The sequence below is a fragment of the Eptesicus fuscus genome, chromosome 14 (assembly GCF_027574615.1).
Source record: "Eptesicus fuscus isolate TK198812 chromosome 14, DD_ASM_mEF_20220401, whole genome shotgun sequence".
Classification (NCBI taxonomy): domain Eukaryota; kingdom Metazoa; phylum Chordata; class Mammalia; order Chiroptera; family Vespertilionidae; genus Eptesicus; species Eptesicus fuscus.
In genome coordinates, this window is record NC_072486.1 from 27704947 (window position 1) to 27723761 (window position 18815).

Sequence of the window (18815 nt, forward strand, 5' to 3'; positions counted from 1 at the left end):
CAGGCACTTCCCCTGAGGGTAGACATAATTTCCATTTTACTGATGATGAAACTGAGGGTAATACATGGCAGAGGTAGGATTCAGAGCTTGGTCTATTTTATTTATTTCAGTGCTCATGTTTTTTATCCATTGCACCTCACTGCTTTTTTAGGTGCTGAAAGGGAATATAAGAGAAGCCCTTTAGAGATTTGAGATCTTAATTTCCCTCTCTTTAAAAAACATTTTTTTATTTAATCCTCATTGTGATCTAACTGGTTTGAGGTTATACAAGGCACTTAAGATGTCATTTGATTGTAAAAATGTTTTTGGCTTATACATTTTAAAGATGCAAGGTATATTAGGGAATGAAAAAGAAATGCCATGAGTACAAGTTACATATTTGTCTTCTTTTCTCCACAAAAACTTAAACTTTTTAGGTACGGGCAAAAAAGAAGAAAAGCAGTGAAGACAGAGAAAAAGCAACAGCAAGTATCACTTATGTTTTTACATGACAACAATATGGCTAGTTTTATTTAATATAAATTGAGTCATGGGTAAAGCATGATTGCATTTACTAGGACCAAATAAATATTTATTGTGGTGTTCAGCTTCACTTAATGGGTTGGAGAAAATTAAGTTGGTTCAGGGAAAGGAAAGAATGTTCTCATGCCAAGCATGTTCTGTTTCCATTTCAGTATTTTACGGTTAGAAATGTAAGCTCAAACTTTTGTTTGACTTTCTGAAGGTGTAGTATGAAATATGATATTAAGGTATGGTGATTCCCTCTATCTTCAATAGTAGTTACTTCCAGATCAACCAAACCTGGTAATAACAGTAAAGGCCTCTCTAAGCTCAAGCTGCAGTGAGGAATAAGCTGGAATACGACAACATAAATATTCACTAATAAAGATTATTCTTTTGATCATTTCTAAAGCCAGCCCTACTGTTCTGCAGATTGAGAAGTAGGAAAGGAGGAGGAGGAGAATAAGGGAAACAGAAGCAGTATTCGAAGTAGACCCATCTAGAGAAAGTGAATACAGAAACCAAAGAGTAATGCGGACCCTGTCAGCAAAGTAACCTGGGGCACTCAGTATACTAAGTGTGGACCATGGCCTTTAAAGGCATTTTTTTAGGGAGAGGTGAAATAAAAATGAGAACATCATTTGTAGATTTGAGGGTAACTCCCATCATTTCCCTAGCTCTTAAGATGGGGGTCCTTCTCTGATAAGAAGGTTCATTTGGTAATGTGTGATTCAAAATTAACATTCTGGTGTATAGACTGATGTTCCAACCAACTGAACCACCTGGGCAGGTCCAAAAAACTTATTTTTAAAAGCCCAAACACAGGATTTTGGACTCTTTGTCCCTGTGTACTTGGCTTGTAATGAAAAGAATGATGAAAGTTAGCTGAGGTCCACAGAGTGTTAGAGGCCTGTGAGAGAGAAGGGAGGATTATAGAAAGTTTAATAGATAAGGAAATGAGTGGGAAGCTTTGCTTTTACTACCCTTCTGTGTCTCTCTTCTTGCTTTTTATTTTCTTCTCCTGAAACAAATAGTCTATAATATGATATCATCTTTCCAGTATCTGTTTCTAAAAGTTCCACTTTCTCTTCTGCATCTGAAGCAGTCACGAAAATCCGAGTTCAGCAAAATTCTAATTCCCTCTATCCAATGACAATTTGACTGCTTTTACAAGGCTTCAATGGCATTTTCCTCAAACAGTCAAGCATCTGTCTTACTAAGCTAAATAAGACTTTTCAACTCATGTGCTAGGGGGTGAGAGTGGCCAGGGAGAGGTCAATGGGAAAAAAAGGAGACATATGTAATACTTTAATCAATAAAGAATTTAAAAAAAAAAAAAAGACTTTTCAACTATCCATCTATATTTTGTACCAGTTAGTTGTTAACTTAATTCAAGTGCTCTCAGTCTAAGCAGTATATAATATCGCTTTCTATTTACTTAAAAATGGCAGATTTAATAGATAATATTCTTTGAAAACTGATTTTTGCATAAACCATTGTTTTGCTGTGGTGTGGGGATTACTTTGCAGTAACTACAAATACTTTACCTTTAGAAAGTAAATAAATGAAATTAGCAACTGATACCATGTTATTTTCTATGGGAAATTTTGGTTAAAGCTACATTAATGTGCTAATGATTTAAAAGTTTTTCCTTACCCTTTTGGAAATCGCAAGCACTCTTCATCATGATTGATAATGGTTATTGAGACTTGTCAAGAAATGTTTTGAGTAGCTTACTTGATTGTGTGGATTGTTGAAATAACTGTCCATTAGCTCAGAAGTACCATGGTAAAGTTGTTTTTAATTTGCATATTTTCATGTAGAAATGTCTAACATGGAACTATCTCTACAGGAAAAGACAAAAAAGAAAAAGAAGCATAAGAAACACAGTAAGAAAAAGAAAAAGAAGGCTGCTAGTTCAAGTCCTGACTCACCGTGAAAGGCAAAATCAGGATTCCCTTATAAAGAAAGTGCAATGTCTGAGGAGATCTCAACTGTGAAAATAATGACATATTTACTAAAATGCATGACCTTTGTTGTTTCTAGAATTATTCCTGGATTGTTCAGTAGCCACTCAGATGCCGCTGTGTGAAAGGGCTATAAGAGTTGCCTGCTCCTTGAACATCTGTCTTCATTCTCTTCCATTGCTTAATAACTCTGGGAGATAATACACTGCAGTTGTACTAGTGGTTGATACTTGGGAATAAAGTTAATATTTTTGACTAGAATTATCTAATGATAAATGAACAGAAATTGAGTCTGGATACATCATTAAGGTGTAAACAGAAATGATCAGATGACTCTAGTTAATGTTTTTGAAGTAGGGATTACATTGATATTTTAAAATCCTTACTCTGTAGATAAGTGTATTTTAATTTTTTCCCCCTGTATACTTTTATTTACTTGGGGAAGGAGCTTTTAAGGGTGGAGATGGTTTGCTATTTCTTTAGCTAGCAGAATAGCGTGCCTTTTGTCCTCACACATCCTATTTTTGCGGACACAGTAGCCATGCTTCATGAGGAGGTCAGAGCTGGGTATGGCAGTCTTGCGCTTTATTGAGCTTAGTAACATCCTTGGTCTCTCATGCTGCTTTGAGTGAATCAGAGAAGCAGCCTTTTGCAGCACGAGAAAGCCCCAGAAGCTCTGGAATTTACCTCCACTTCAATAATACTGAATGATTTTTTAGCATTAGAATGTGTTGTAACATTTGGATTAATTTTGACTACACTTTGGCTTTGGGAAGGAGTCATTTCCAATAGACACTGGTACTTTTTGAACTTGATAGCTAAAGATTCTAAAATGCATGTTTTATACTGTTAAGTTTTAACCAGTCAGGAATATTTTATGTAACCAGTGATAGCTATTTTTTGTATGAATTTTGTTTAGGCTGTAATGTTTAGCTTTTATTAACTTTTTATTCTTGCTATCTTAAATTCCTTACTGCATTTAATGGCGTTCTTGCCAAAATATTTAGCATGTGAAAAGCAGAGTTTAGATTTGGTTTGGTTGGTTTTGTTTGTAACAGCTTCATATTGAAGCTGAGACTTACCATACACAAGTTGAGTGGCAGGCCTGGTATGCTGTGTCTTGTTACATAAAGCTCTTGCCAGAATCTTAGTAAATATAATGTTTTAAAAGTTTGTCTTTGTATATTCATAAAAAACATGACAAGTTAAACTTAAGTGAGAATTACATTATTGCTCTTTCTGTGTCATTTTACTAAGATTTTGTGCCTCGTATCTCCTGCTGTGAATTGTTTACTAGTTATGTTAAAAGGAACTAAGTCATTTTCACTTTACATTTTTATATAATCGGGTAATATGAAATATAATTTGATGTATAACTTTGCCTGTGTGCTAATTACAGTGGTATATGCACAAAACATTTTGGCATGACAAGAGGCTGAATAAATAGCTATTTTACTTAAAAATAGCCCTGTTCTATCAGCTTCCTTTGAGTCACAAGTAAAGTTATAATGATGAAGAAACACTACGAGGTGTTAAGTGGTAGGAGGATAAGACATTATCTCCAAGTTTTTAGCTGAAAAAACAACTTGTTCCTTGGTTAGTTTCCTTAAATTTTAGGCATAAGGCTTCGTACCGTTACCTAATAAAAGATATCTATATGCTCTTGAGTATACAGCAAGTTTGAGGGATATTTTGTATCCAAAAGGAAGTTTCTCAGAATTGTTTATGGAAATGTTAAAAGATAAGTTTATCAGGTTATTTGATGATCAGGGTTTTACTATGAACTTAAAGGTGTACCTTTGCAGACTGGTCCAGTATATGATGATTTTGTTCCACTAGAGGCAACTGTCTGTTTTATTAGACTGGGAAGAAAGTGATGTGGCAAAAATTGTACTCTTTCCAGACTGTTGACTGTCTGGGAGATAACCTTTTTCATTGTTTCTCTTGTGATAGCCTTAACAGTCTCCTAATAAGGTATGGGGAGAAAATTGGACTGGTAATGTTATAGTGCAAGTCAACATCTCTTACTTCCTCCCTCCACCAATGCCATGTTACTCAGATAATTACACCAAGGTAACTGAGACAAAATTGATGAATGTCTGGACAGAAAAATTGAATTTATACCAGTGCTACCTCTTTCTGGTTGTTTTGGAGTCGTTTGGTTGCCCTTAATATATTTAGGTGTTTTAAATACCACAAGAGTGTCCTGAATTTATTTTATCTAGAATATGGGTTCATAGTCTATCAGTCATGATGTGCTATAAAGCCTATTGCCCAATTTTCTTTCGTTTTATGGAGAACAGTAGACTAACTTCAAAGAACTGAGAGGAGAGCAGTTATTCAGACTTAAGTGACAGGTTTCAAACTTTTAAAATTGCCCATTTTGAACTTAAAATCTATAGAAGAATTTTAAGAAAGCTTTTTCCCCCAGTTGTATTTGCCTTATTTTAAAATTTGTTTTTATATTTTATTAAAATTTATTTTAGTACTTTTTTTTTTTTTTTTTCTTACCACAGTGAAGACCAGCAAATACAAACTAGAAGATGCTTGGTCTCTAAGATTTGACCATAGACCAGAGTTAAGACAGTTGTTTGTCCGCCTTTGGCAGCATGTTTTCCTACCAGGTAGTCAGATGTAAGTTGAGGGGTAAAAGTGGGGTGTAATGTTTCTTTACGAGCTCCTAGAGTAAAGCCTCTGTTTGGATATCATGAGAAGATACTGGGTTTGAGTTTGCAAATGAGGTTATAATCTTTGAAGGAGCTTTTTATAGCCTGGGAATTTATTTCAACTTAAAGTTTAATGTCTTTGTAATCTTTTTTAGTTTAATTGTTCAAATAGGAGGGAAACATTTTCAGCTGTAGAATTTGTGCTGGAAAATATAAATGGCAGTAATATCAAGTACCACTGTCAGTGGTGTTTAGACCCAAAGAAAATATAGATGTTAGAATTGCTATGATATTTCAGATCACAATAACATTAATGAAAGCATGGAATGAGTACTGAGAGGTAACAACCATTGTTGCATATTTTTCCAATGACTTGAGAACCTTCCGTATTTGGTTGCTGGAATGTTGCCATCATCACATTCTGTGTTGGGTATGACATTGTCAACTGGAACCAATAGCAGCCCAGGACGCCCAGGCGTGGAGCTACGCTATCTGAGAAGTCTGCTCTGTGTTGAAGCCACATTCAATATGGACCCGAAGGCTCTGGGGAAACTGGTGGAATCCATCAGTAAAACCGTCAAGAGCTGTGAGTACTGACCAGACATCCAGCACTGCCTGAGCATCTTTATTCAAAAAGAAACATTGGTAGACATACTAGCTGGACATTAACAAGTGCTTTGTAAGCTCCAAATTAGAGTTCCTCTGTTTCCTATATAATGGTTTGATCACTTGAAAAAAAATAGATAGCAAGTGAACAATTATCCATGCACTTACACTGAAAATAACCAGCTGTCCTAAAATATATTTGTGTATATGGAAGGAAGAGCTTGAGAATTTATGTGAGATCGTAAGTGCTAAAGGATTATCTGCCAACCAAGGACTGATAAATAATCTGAAATTTAATAAGGGATTTCAGAGTATAAAGGTTTACTTGGACCAAGTTCTCTGGCACAAAATCCATAGAAGCAGATGATTGCTGTGCTGTAGTGAGTTGGTAGAGATATGTAACATAGGATACTGTAGATGTTGCAATAGCATGGTGCCTTGAACATAGCAAGTGTTTATAAAAACTAGTCTTAACAGATTTGGAGGGGGGAACTCCTTGCCCTGACAGACATTAAAAAGTAATCTTCGTGAAAGTTTTTTCTCTGGTAATGACCACAAGCCATTCTGATAATACTGAAGATCTGTTTTTAGAATTTGAGGAAGTTACTTTTATTTCAGCCACTTGGACAGCCTCATTATTGAGCTCTTCCACTTTTTCTCATTAGGATAGGCACCACTTTTCTAAAACTCTCCTTGTAGATTTAATTCTGTTTTCTCTTATTCCGGATGCATTTTAAATGATCTAAACTCCTCAAGCACTTGTAGGGCCTGTTTCCAACCGTGCTGTCAATACGTCCCTTAAGTCGTATCTGGCAGATTGAGCCAGTGTTGAATGGAATGTCTTCTGTCACTTGCTGCTTTCCTAACAGCCTGAGTTTTATGACATTCAAAGGGAATTTTTTTATACTTAAAAATATATAACTGCTCTCCCATCCTAATGAAATTATGTTTAGCAATGTCCGCAATGAGTGTTAAATACCATAATTTGTTATTTGAAAGCAATTCTCTGAAATAGCCACAAGTATGAACCTGTAATCTTTGATCAGACCCATATCCCACAGTCTTCTGCAAAAAAGATATTTATAATTGTTTGAACAAAGGAATGGGTTACTATTCTTTTTCGGAAGTTTTTGACACGGATCCACTGTAACCAGATCACTATTTACACTCAGGTTACTAACAGCTGCTGTTTGTTGCGCTCTCCATTGGCAAGACACTGTGCTGAATGGTTTATGTTCATTTTTTAACTCGGAACAAAGTCAATAAGGAGAGACCCACACACTAACTTAAGCAAGTTATTGAAGGTACATATACCCCTGAAGTGTAATGACAAGAATAGTACTTTATCTTGTATTCTTCCCCAAACCACTTAACCATAGTCTAATCATAAAAAGGCATTAGACAAAGCTAAATTAAGAAGGAAAAAAATATATATATATACACACACACACACACACACATATACATACTGATTTCAGAGAAGGAGAGAGAGAGAGAGAGACATCAATGATGAGAATTATCGATTGGCTGCCTCCTGCAGGCCCCCCAAAGGGGATCGAGCCCATGCCCCCACCGGGAATGGAACTGTGACCTCTGGTTCATAGGTCAGTGCTCAACCACTGAGCAACGCCAGGGGCAGGGGGTGGGGGAGGCAAGAAACATTCTTAATTCACAGTCATGAAAAGCAAGGAAAAACTGAAAACTCATACATTGGAGGAGACATGACAACCAAATGGATCTTGGAATTTAAAAAAGGACATTAGTGGGGAAACTGGTAAATCTGTAATTTAGTTGATACTATGCCAGAGTTACTGTATTATTTTTGCCAAGTGTACCATGTAATGTAAGATGTCAACAGGGAGGAACAGTGAAGTATTTACAGGAACTCTATACTACCATTGCACCTCTCTTATAAATCTAAAGTTACTCTAAAAAACAACACAGGTCAGTCTCTGGCATCGCAAGACCATTCTCACTATCCACAGTTTCTCAAATATCACAATTGTTTTGATCACATATATATATAAGATCTTTAGATAAAATTAAATGTGACCCACATGGATAAACTCAGAAAAGTTGAAGATTGTGTCTGAAATCCTTGATTGCTTTGTTGGATGACTTGCAATATTTGACTGAGAACGGCTCCTCACTTTCTTCAGGGATCCATTAATTCACAGTAGTGGTGGTGCTAACATTTCCACTCAGGTGGTAATTCTTTATCGGAATTGAGCAGGACTGCTTTCAGGCAAGCATATATTACTATGCACTCCATGGAGTGTATCCACATCTGAGCTTCCTTTTCATATTCCAAAAAAAAGTATTTCCAAGCTTTTGTCCTCAGAGCAGTTGCATCCCTTTCTATTACGTAACCTTGAAAAGTCACATCACCTCATAACCTCATAAAAGTTACATCGCCTCATAACTCGTGTACTGTATTGGTTGACAGGAAACCAGCACAAAAGCCACACACACACACACACCCCCTTAGTTTCAAGTGAGGGAGACAGACCCCATCTTTCTAAGGCTGGAGTATCAAGTCACATTGAAAGAAGAGCATGTGGGGTGGGGTAGATGGTTCCAATGGTCTCTGGGAAAATACAACCTGTCACATCTGGATTCACCACTCAAAAGCTTCAAGAATCTGCCAGAGTGATTTTCCTTAAGTGCAAATCTGATCCTGTTAACTTGCCTCAATTTTTCAGTAAGCTCCCCATTGTTTGCAGCTCTCAGAACAGGCCTGCACACATTCAAGCTGCCTCTTCTGGCAAATGCTTACTCCTTAGCAGGTCTTAGCTCATGACACCTTCTCCTTGGGACCCTTGTTAATTTCTTACCACCTCCCCCCAATTGATTATTCCTTTCTTTGGGTTACCCCAACCACCATCTATCATAGTGTTTATACTACCTTACTGCACTTTATCTCCACCAAAGTGTAACAACCTTGAGGCAGGCAGGAAGTATTCATTGCCTGGTTCATAGAAGACCCTTAATAAATGCTTAGCTGGATCAAGAAGACCTTTAAGTCATATTTTATACTAGCTACAGTGTGAAGCCTGAGGATCTAATTCAGTTAATAAAATACTATTGGGTATCTTTGTAATTGCTTATTCTTTAGATTTGTCAATCCTAAGAACCAAGTCATTCTGACCACAGTGGAAGGCCTATTATGGTAAACTGCATATTTGCTATGTGTTGTTATTAATTTCAGTTGGGTAACCTGAAGTCATTTCAAAGACAGCATCTAAAATAACAGTTTTTTTTCTCCCCACCTTCCCCAGAAACAAACAAGAAAGGAGGGAGGGAGGACAAGGAAGAGAACAAGAAAAATAGTAACCAGCTTTCCCTCCTCTCAGTTCTCTCAACCTTTGATTCATAGAATCAGACTTTTAGAAACTTAAGGACTCTCAGAGGTCATTTAGGGCAGACAATACCCAATTTTCATAGGTGAGGGCTCTGAGGCGTAAAGATGCTATATAACTTGTCTATCTCTCAGCTATTTAGTCTCTCAGAAATGGAAGTAGAACCTAAATACTTAAGTCTACTACCCCCAACCCACTAAGTCTAATTCCCGAGTTCTCAGTCCTGATGGTGCATTACAATCACCTGTGCACTTCTTAAATCTGCCCCTTAGGTCACTAAGTCTGGAGTGAGATCCAGGGACATGAGTATTAAAAAGTTTCAGTTTGAAGCCAGTCACCAAGTCCTACTAGTTTTTTTGTGTGTTTTTATTTATTTGTTTGTTTGTTTAGCAGTATCTCAGGCTCCTTCCCCACTCTCTGACCTCGTTTCCATCTCCCTGGCCCCCGTCACTTCAAACCTGGCTTCTGTGCTTCCCGTTTTCCTTTCAATACAGATTGCCACTTCTCAGCCCTTAAGGCATAGAAGAGTCAACTGAACTCTTGTTTTAAAGCTAATTCCTGGGCCTGCTGTTAGCAATTCTGAGGTAGGTCTGAGGCAAGGCCTGGCAATTTGCATGTTTAACAAGCAATGGGGAAGGGGTTGATTTTCATACAGATGGGCCAAAGATGACACCATGAGAGACACTGTTCCAGTAAAATAAATGTTAATCCTCTGACCAGGCATTCAAGGCCCTCTACCACCACCCCATTCTCTTCTATCTTATTTTTTACTTCCCACTTGCTGGCTCCCAGGAAGACATGTTCAACCTCAACCTCCATTCTACCTCTTTCCTTTATTCATATTGTTCCCTCTCCCTGGAATTCTCCACTTCTTTACCACCCCCAACTCATTCCTTCCTATAAAAATATTATGCATCCTTCAAGGCCCAATTCAAAGTCCATTCCCATGAAAGGGGCCCAACTCCTCTTTCCGAGTGAGAACCATCTTAATTGTGTAAGCTCTTGAGTAACAAGTCCATGTCATACTTTTTATGGCATCTCGCATCAAGGAGAAAAATAGTTTTTAGTAAAATATTGTAAATTAGGTTGGAGAACTCAATAATTAAGTCATATTTATATTTTTATTTTACAGTCAAGAAAAGTGAAGTCGAGAGCCTCATAATACTTTTTCACAGCTTGGTGGAAAAACCTGATGTGAGGCTTGATAACGCTAGACTAGATCGGAGCACATTTCGAATGGTCCTGCATGGCTTGTTTGGAATGACTGATGATAAGCTAATGAATAGGGGTAAGAAGTCCTAAGGGTCTGAAATGAGCCAAGCTGAGGTGGCAAACATATATATATATGGCATATATAAATAGATTAATGTATGGCAAATATTTTATATTTAATTTTCATCAAAGACTTTGAATTTTTTAATGCCAAACTAGAAGACAATTCTGGTAGTGCTGCAGTAGTTGATTTTATTGTCAGGATGGTTTTTAATATAAATTTGCTCAAGATGTCTTATAACTGTACCACTTTGAGAGATAACTAGTAATGGGCTAAATAAGCTAGCAGTATTATTTTTCAAAGATAAGCATGTGACTTTTAATCATGATGTCTATAAATTCATATGCTGTAGACGTGGAAATTTTTCAGTGATTTCTTTTTCCTCATAAAAATGAAAAATGATACTCATTATACTGAAAAAAATAAAAGATCATTTATTTAAAATAGGAAGTTATTTAATATGAGCCATTCATTTTCACTAACTGATTTTTAGTGTTCAATTTGGTAAGTTTTGATCTATATATGTACACCCTTGAACCCATAACCATAGTCAAAATAATTAACATTCATCACCCCCAAAAGAGTCGATAATATTTTACTTTCTATAGGATTATATTAAGTTTTCATTGGTAATTTAAAAATAGTATTATTTTAGTAATTTATCTTTAGGCATTGCACAAGCTGTTTAGAACAGAATTTTGCCACTTTTTTAGAATAAAAATTACTACATTGATTGGCTCCATCATCGTACATAGTAACTGTATAAAACAAGATCATCATTGATCATGGAGGAGAATGACTTTTCTTCCTATAGAAATCTGGGGAAAACTTTTTCAGTAATTTTGACTTTTTCGAGAATGATTGTACCAAAACCCTTTTCTCCCCTCAGTTTGGGAGGAGATTTTTAAAAATCTATACATACATATTCTTGAATTATAAAATAGCTGTAAATTATAATACACTTATATGTGCTTTTTTTCAGTATTTTTTGCATTTGACAAAGACAGTGATAACTGCATAAGTGTAAGTGAGTGGGTTAAAGGATTATCAGTGTTTCTTCGAGGGACTTTTGAAGAAAAGCTGAAGTGTAAGAATTCTATATGGGATTACTGGCTTAGTAATATATATGGTTAATTTTGTATTTAGTGAATGTTTAAATATTTTTTAAAATATATAACTAGTGTTCTCTATAGCAACCTTGCAAAAATAGTTTATGACCGTTTTAAAAAATACAAGCCAGTTGAAATGGGTAGGCTATTTCATAGGCGAGTCCCTAGTCCCAAGATCCCCAAACACTTCATTCACTGGTTCTGCAATGTTCATCTGTCACCAGGATGGGTCTTTGGCTTAAGGCTCAGGCTAATAACAGAAACTAAGGGTTAGGACTTATGCCAACTCTTATCAGCTAATAAGGTGGACATTTCTGAGACTGCCTCTGAGCTCATCAGGAAATAGGCCTTGATATGGGTAGTGCACCAGTCCCATCGGGTCATTGCTTGTGTGTGTGTGTGTGTGTGTGTGTGTGTGTGTGTGTGTGTGTATGTGTGTGTGTGTATAAAACAGGGTAAAACACACATTAACCACCAGACATCAATACTGTAGTGTTAGTGTAGATGAGTGAAAAGAGGGGAAAAGCCTAGGACAATGAAAGCCCAAAGGGAGGAGGATTATAAAGAGAGCTTCTTACAGAAAAGGAATGTTAGGAATTCCAAAGACATTATCCCAGTTCACAGTTTTGCCTAGAAATAACGGAGGCCTCACCTCACCTGTACCATTGGTGTAGTGTGTATTTCCTGTTTTACACCTCGGGTTCCAGGATTTGGGGCAGGGAGCCCTGGAAAGATAATAGGAATAATTTTAAATAGTAGTTTTCAAAGAGACAGATTGCTTAAGAGAAGACAGCAGAGTACTGAGGAAGTAAGCAATTTTTTTATCCCTTCTTCCACTTGAATATGGATTTGGAATGTTCAAAAAAGGATTCCTAAATTAAACACATTTTAAAGTGATAGCATATTTCCCCCCCCCCATAGCATATTTTTTAAAGAAAATCACCAACTTTCAACATATTTTTTTCTAGTTTTGTGTGTTTTCTTCAGTCTAATTTTTTACAGGATAACATTAAAATATAGTTGCCATTAAGCTTATTGCAACATTCCTATACAAAAGTCTCACAGAAAAGTGAAAAGCTAAGTTTCTTGTATGTAAATTCTTGTGGTAATACTAATACCTGGTGAAAATGGTTGTGATGTTGAAAGTATCTGTATAGTAACTGAATAGCATCACACTATCAAAAAATGTTTCCTCTAACCCCACTTACTAAAAATGTTTCATATACATTTCAAGATATGTTAATTTGGGGGAAGATACTACTTCTAGTAGGGTTGTGTTGCAAACTCATGTATGCAACAGATTGGAGAAACTCGACAAAAAGGCACAGCTAATCTAATACTCTGGAGTCTTATACATGGTTCTATTGCTTTTATAAACACTTAACTGGGTTACAAACACCACAAGAGCTCTTTCACTGCTGTATTCCCAGGACCTGAGTAAGTCACTTGTGGATGAATGAGTGAATTGTAGTAGTGCTTACTCTGTGAGGTGGAAGTCACTCCAGGGAGAGATCAGTTTTTCTGAGTTATGCAGACAGACCCCAAAGAAATGACAGACTCACTAGCTAAATACACCGAAAAATGTTGTTGATGACAGAGCAAAGTGTGTACTTAGTTTTTGTTCTCTATGTAAGAAGAGAATCATAAAGCTGAGATTTTTACACACATATGTATAAATATATTGTATGATCAGAGATTTAAAAATATGTATCCCCTTTATTTCAGCTTCATAATTTTTTTAAACTCTCAGTTTCAAAATCCAGAAGTTACAAATCTTTTCACGTTCCAAGGGGTATTTTATCTTGTGGAAAGAAATATAATAAAAGGTGCTTCATTTTAAAATCTCTTTACCATATAGACCAATAATTGTAGGTTGTATAAATTGTTTTTATTATTATATTAGAGGCCCAGTGCACAAAATTCGTGCACTCGGGTGGGGGAGTCCCTCAGCCCAGATTGTGAGAGGGTGCAGGTCAGGCTGAGGGACCCCACTGGTGCACAATCGAGCTGGGAGGGACTCAGGAGGTTGGCCAGCCGGGGAGGGACCGTGGGAGGGCTCCAGGGCGTGTCCGTCCCGTCCCACTCAGTCTCGGTCAGCCAGACCCCAGCAGCAAGCTAACCTACTTGGTCGGAGCGTCTGCCCCCTGGTGGTCAGTGCACATCATAGTGAGTGGTTGAGTGGCCTTAGCATATTAGGCTTTTATTATTATTATTATTATTATTTTAACTGTCCTTATCCAAGTCTTTAAACATCTTATGCTTTGAAAGTCTGTTTTGAAGTTTATTATTTGAATGGTGATGATGGTTACATTTCTCGAGAGGAAATATTTGACATGTTGAAGAACAGTCTACACCAGCAGTTATCTGAGGAAGAGACTGATGAAGGAATAAAAGAATTGGTAGAGATAACGCTGAAGAAAATGGTAAGAATGAAATATTGTAATCCTAATATATATAAAAACCCAGGGTCTGTAACGACCAAAGGCTCGACTGAACACCGGAAGTCAGTGACTGCCGAGGGGGGCTGTGGATCAGGCCCGAAAAGAGTCCCAGAGAGAGAGGCAGGGTCTGATCCGCAGCCTCTGTGGCAGCGGTTGATCAGCCCTTGCCTCTCTCTTTCTCTCTGGGCTGTGCCAGCAGCCCCACCTCTCTGATCAGGCCTAGAGATAGGCTCAGAGACGCTGACTGGCATAGAAACCAACCAATCAGAACCTAATCTGGGTGAACTGCGAAGGCAGAACCTAAGGTGGGGGCTGAGGAGGAGTTTTAAGGGCAAAAGCTGTTTGGTGTAAGGTGTAAGAAAGTGGTTCAATTTTTTAATGACTGCTTTGGCAATATAATGCATATGGCTGGCTATCAGTCCAGATATAGGGATTATGTATTTTTGTCTGCCAAGAGCATCTCCTCCTGCTGAAAAAAGGCTTTTCCCCCCATTTAAGCAATCCTATCCTATATAATCCACCTATACTAATAAAAGGGTAATATGCTAATTAGACCAGGTCAACCAGCCATCTTCTGGACGTCTGACTTTCTTCAGGACAAAGCCATGGTGGTGAGGGCCGAGGCAGAGGCAGTTAGGGGTGATCAGGCCAACAGGGGAGGGCAGTTGGGGGCAACCAGGCCAACAGGGGAGGGCAGTTGGGGCGAGATCAGGCTGGCAGGGGAGGGCAGTTAGGGGTGATCAGGCAGGCAGGCAGGTGAGCAGTTAGGAGCCAGCAGTCCCAGATTGCAAGAGGGATGTCCAATTGGAGAGGGTGCAGGCTGGGCTGAGGGAACCCCCACGCCACGTGCATAAATTTCATGCACTGGGCCACTAGTTCATTATAACCAAGCAGGTGGATGTTGGATAAAGCTAAGATGAAGAAATTATTTCACTCCATAATAAATGCAGCCTGTATGAGGGCAGGAGTTTTTGTTTTCTGCTCTGTCCATTGCCTGGAACAGTGCCTGGCTGATAGTGGATGCTCAGAAAATATTTGTGGAACTGCTGAGTGATTAAATGAATCACTTGCAAGTGAATGTTAATTTTCTCATTTTGAAATATTTTAATATTTAGTAAAACCTCACTAATTGTGGGAAAGGCAGTAGATTTAGTGTGTATTAAATTGGATGCTATTCTAGTCTGTCTTCCTGACCTTAGCCTTCCAATTCTTCTACATACTCAATATAATAGAATAACATAATAATAAAAGGTTGTTTTTATAGAGTGCTTGCTATATGCCAGGCCCTTCACAGAACTTTAATATATGAATTCATTTTATCCTCAAAACAACCCTGTGAAGTAGACATTATCTCTATTTGGCAGATGAGAAAACTGAAGTACAGATGGGTTTACTCAAGGTCACCCTAGAAAATTGGGTACAGAATTCAGTGAAACCAATAATATCCTTTTCTAATGAACCTAGTAATTTCTCTCCTTTCCTTACTGTAACCCTAAACTGGATACCAGTGAAGATTTGTGACCCTAAGATTTGTGGGCCTGGCTAACCCATGACTCTGGAGTTCAAGAAAGAAACATGATGTGGACTGCCGAGTCTCAGACTCAGCTAACACAGACCCAGAGTATCCCCGTCCACTGGAAGTACTCACTAGACCCTGGCAGGGCTCAAGGTAGACTTCTTGAGAGACAGTATGTTCACTCATACCAAACCCACCCTCTTCTTTTTTGAATGGAAATGTTATGGAGTGAACTTTTTTCTGACAATTATTCAAACCTTTCTCTAGATTAGACTTTCAGCAGCCCTGATTTAGTTATACCCTGAAGTGAGAAAAACAACAACAACAAAGACCCAACAGATCAAATCCAAATTCACTGAAGCAGTTAAAGGCCTACATAACCCACGCACATGCTATTGCCATGATTTACTTAATCACTCATAGCCCCTGTCACGAATGCTCCACTTGAGGCAGGTCTCTCTTCTCCTGACTTACGCCCCTGCTTACTGTCATAATTCAGGTTTTGGGCCATTCTGCACTTCCTCCACACACTTCCCCACCTATCAGATCCCAACCATCCCTAAAGGCCTCGCGGTGGTCTGCACATAGTCCCATCTTGGGCTGTGAGTGCTCTAACTCCCAGTGCCCTGGTCCTTATCTGAGCAACTCCACTTTTATCCTTTTTACATGATGAGCTCCCAAGAGATCCTTTCAGGAACAAGTTCTAGTACTAAAAATTAAGCTTGAGAATTTTTGCCCTGTGGTACTTATTTTGTCACAGAAATAGTTGTACAATATGGGCTTCCTCTTTAGGATTATGACAACGATGGCAAGATATCTTTCGCCGACTTTGAAAAAGCAGTGAAAGAAGAGAGACTTTTGTTGGAAGTGTTTGGACAATGTTTACCAGAAGCAAAGGTACAGTGCCAACAGCCCAAAAAGGATGAGGGAACATTTTAAAGGATCTGAAAATGATACTTGTTAAGACACCTCTTTAGGGCTTCAGCTCGCTGCTAAGTTTAGGCAACCGTGAAGGGCTCAGCCCATCCTAGTGCTTTGGGAGCCAAGACAGTAGTGATTGTTTAAGTAATTCTATTCAACAGGCTTTTCTTTTGAGCTTGTAATTTCAACTGTACACAAGTCCTGATTTCCTGTATGTTAATATTTTCCCAAAGAAAACCAGGGTATATTGGGCTTGCTTAAGGGATAGAACAGTGAATAAAGAGTGGATTCAGCAAGAACTGCTAGGAGAAATCTTTGATATCTTTCAACCCAAATGTTGTCAATGAGAATAAGTTTTAAAAAAATTTGGACACATATATAGTATTTTGTGGTCATAAGGTTTATTTTCATGTTTGGATTTGACAAGTTTTCTGAGCTAGAAGAGCCAGCCTAATAATTTATTTGACTCATTAACATTTTCTTTAATTCTGCCTCTGATCAACTCTGCTTTGCAAACATAAGAAGACACTTTTCTTTTTTGAAGAAACTTTTTATTCTGTGGTAATTTAGATGATTTTGTGAATGAACTTGCATAAGCTATCCTTAGCCATTTTAGCTCGTCTCTCTTAACTTGTTCCAATGTAGTTTATTCCTTTTTTTTTAATCCTCACCTACGGATATGTTTATTGATTGTAGAGGGAGGGATGGAAGGAGGGACAGAGGGAGAGAGAGAGGAGAGAGAAAGAAACATTGATCTGGGGATCGAACCCAAAACCTAGGTATGTGCCTTGACCAGGAATCGAACGTACAACCTTTAGGTCTACGGGACAACACTCCAACCAACTGCGCCACCTGGCCAGGGCTATTCCCACGTTTTGTCTGGAAATATGTGGTAAAACGCAATATGTGAAAGGCAGACTTCTTGTTTTAAGAGACTGATGGGTCAAACAGTGCAGAATAATGGACTGGGTTGGAGTAACTACTTATGTCTGATGGAACACTAACAGTTCTTGAGTTGTTCCCAGAGACTCCATCTGTCGCCCAGTTATCTAGAGCCTTGCTACTCAGTGTAGTCTGTGCACCAGCACAATGGTATCACTAGGAACTTATGAGAAATGCAGAATCTCAGACCCCACCCCAAGCCAACTGAATCAGAATATTTTTTGGTGCCTGACATGAGAAAGGTTTCTCTCTCACCATGATCAAATAGTGTATTGTGTATGTTGGCAGGGATGGGGAGGAGTGCTGGCCTCCACTCACAGATCAGGAATCCATTCAAGAACAAAGAACCCACTTAGCAGCTCCTCCCTTTAGGACTGTCAGACTTTGTGTGTGTGGTAAAAGACACCTAACATAAACTTTACCATCCAAATCAATTTTAAGCATTCAGGTTCAGTAATGTACATTCACACTGTTGTACAAGCAATCTCCAGAACTCTTCATCTTGCAAAAACTGAAACTCTGTGCCCATTAAACAACTCCCAATTCCTGCCCCGCCAGCTCCTGACCACCACCATCAGAATTACAATAAGACCCTGAAGTGGAGGTTCATAACACCTTCAAGTCTGAGAAGGCTGACCTAGACAGCAATGTGTTCTTCCTAATTCTATGGCCAGGTCTCTAATAAATATCTTACCTGAATTCAGCAAAAATATATCTAATTGCCTTACGAGGAACGAGGGCCAACCCCCTTACCCGCAGCTTCTGTGATTACCATCTAGCCCCAGCCGGTTTGGCTTAGTAGATAAGAGCATCAGCTTTGGGACTCAAGGGTCCCAGGTTCAATTCTGGTCAAGGGCACATGCTGTGTCTGTGGGCTCAATCCCCAGTAGGGGACGTGTAGGAGGCAGCCAATCAATGCTTCTCATCATTGATGTTTCTCCCTTCCTCTCTGAAATCAATAAAAAAAAAAAAAAAAGAAGACCACCACCTACCACTTAGTGCCCTCCTAACAAGTTTGGATCAGTAAGTCATAACTGAAGATGAACCTTCTTAACTGATAATGTTCAAATTCAATCCATTAGGCCAGAGGCCCTTAAGGACAGGGAGAAACGATAAACAGATACCATTTGGTATGGGCCTTCTCGTTATTTTTATCAGTAAAAATATGTAAACAGCCTGGACACAATTGGATTTCCATTATGTGGTCTACTAACAGGAAAAAAAAAGTGAGTGTGCTAAAATGTAGTGGTAGAAGTCTAGTAATTACAAATTCTAATTTGTTTCTGCCATAGATCAAATAAATTCTTCTTACAAGTTAACTAAATAAAGCATGTAAGCTTCTAATTTCAGCTTTGTTCTAATCGTTTAACTTTTTTACAGAATTGTCTTGATTTTGAAACCCTGGCATTCAAACACATCCTGAATTCTGTCTAGTTTTTGAATGTGAGTCACTCAATACTTGCATTAAAATAAAAAACAGATCCTGGTTGCCTATCTTTATTTCCTTCAATTAA

General features: G+C 38.1%; 2 protein-coding genes across 4 annotated transcripts in view; both read left to right on the forward strand.

The window, feature by feature from the left end:
• FAM133B (family with sequence similarity 133 member B) overlaps window positions 1-3931 on the forward strand; it is a 40833-nt gene extending 36902 nt beyond the window's left edge. For all 3 annotated transcript variants that reach the window (XM_054726289.1, XM_054726290.1, XM_008149123.3), the window contains exons 10-11: window positions 417-464; window positions 2354-3931. In XM_054726289.1, coding sequence (XP_054582264.1) covers window positions 417-464; window positions 2354-2440 — 135 coding nt within the window. In that variant the 3' untranslated portion in view covers window positions 2441-3931. The remainder of the gene's footprint in view (window positions 1-416; window positions 465-2353) is intronic.
• Window positions 3932-5096: 1165 nt separating this feature from the next.
• LOC103294693 (calaxin-like) lies at window positions 5097-18782 on the forward strand. The gene is made up of 6 exons (XM_028157148.2): window positions 5097-5720; window positions 10232-10387; window positions 11355-11459; window positions 13750-13904; window positions 16231-16335; window positions 18682-18782. Exons 1-6 carry the CDS (start codon window positions 5537-5539, stop codon window positions 18733-18735), a joined length of 759 nt encoding a protein of 252 aa, XP_028012949.1. The 5' UTR covers window positions 5097-5536; the 3' UTR covers window positions 18736-18782.
• Window positions 18783-18815: the final 33 nt, after the last annotated feature.

What these genes read in the sequence shown, in the direction of transcription:
- LOC103294693 (XM_028157148.2), top strand. Translation starts at nt 5,537, where the DNA reads ATGTTGCCATCATCACATTCTGTGTTGGGTATGACATTGTCAACTGGA. An exon ending in TGATAAGCTAATGAATAGGG is followed by an intron (nt 10,388 to 11,354) that starts GTAAGAAGTCCT and finishes GCTTTTTTTCAG; the next exon opens with TATTTTTTGCATTTGACAAA. An exon ending in AGATAACGCTGAAGAAAATG is followed by an intron (nt 13,905 to 16,230) that starts GTAAGAATGAAA and finishes CTTCCTCTTTAG; the next exon opens with GATTATGACAACGATGGCAA.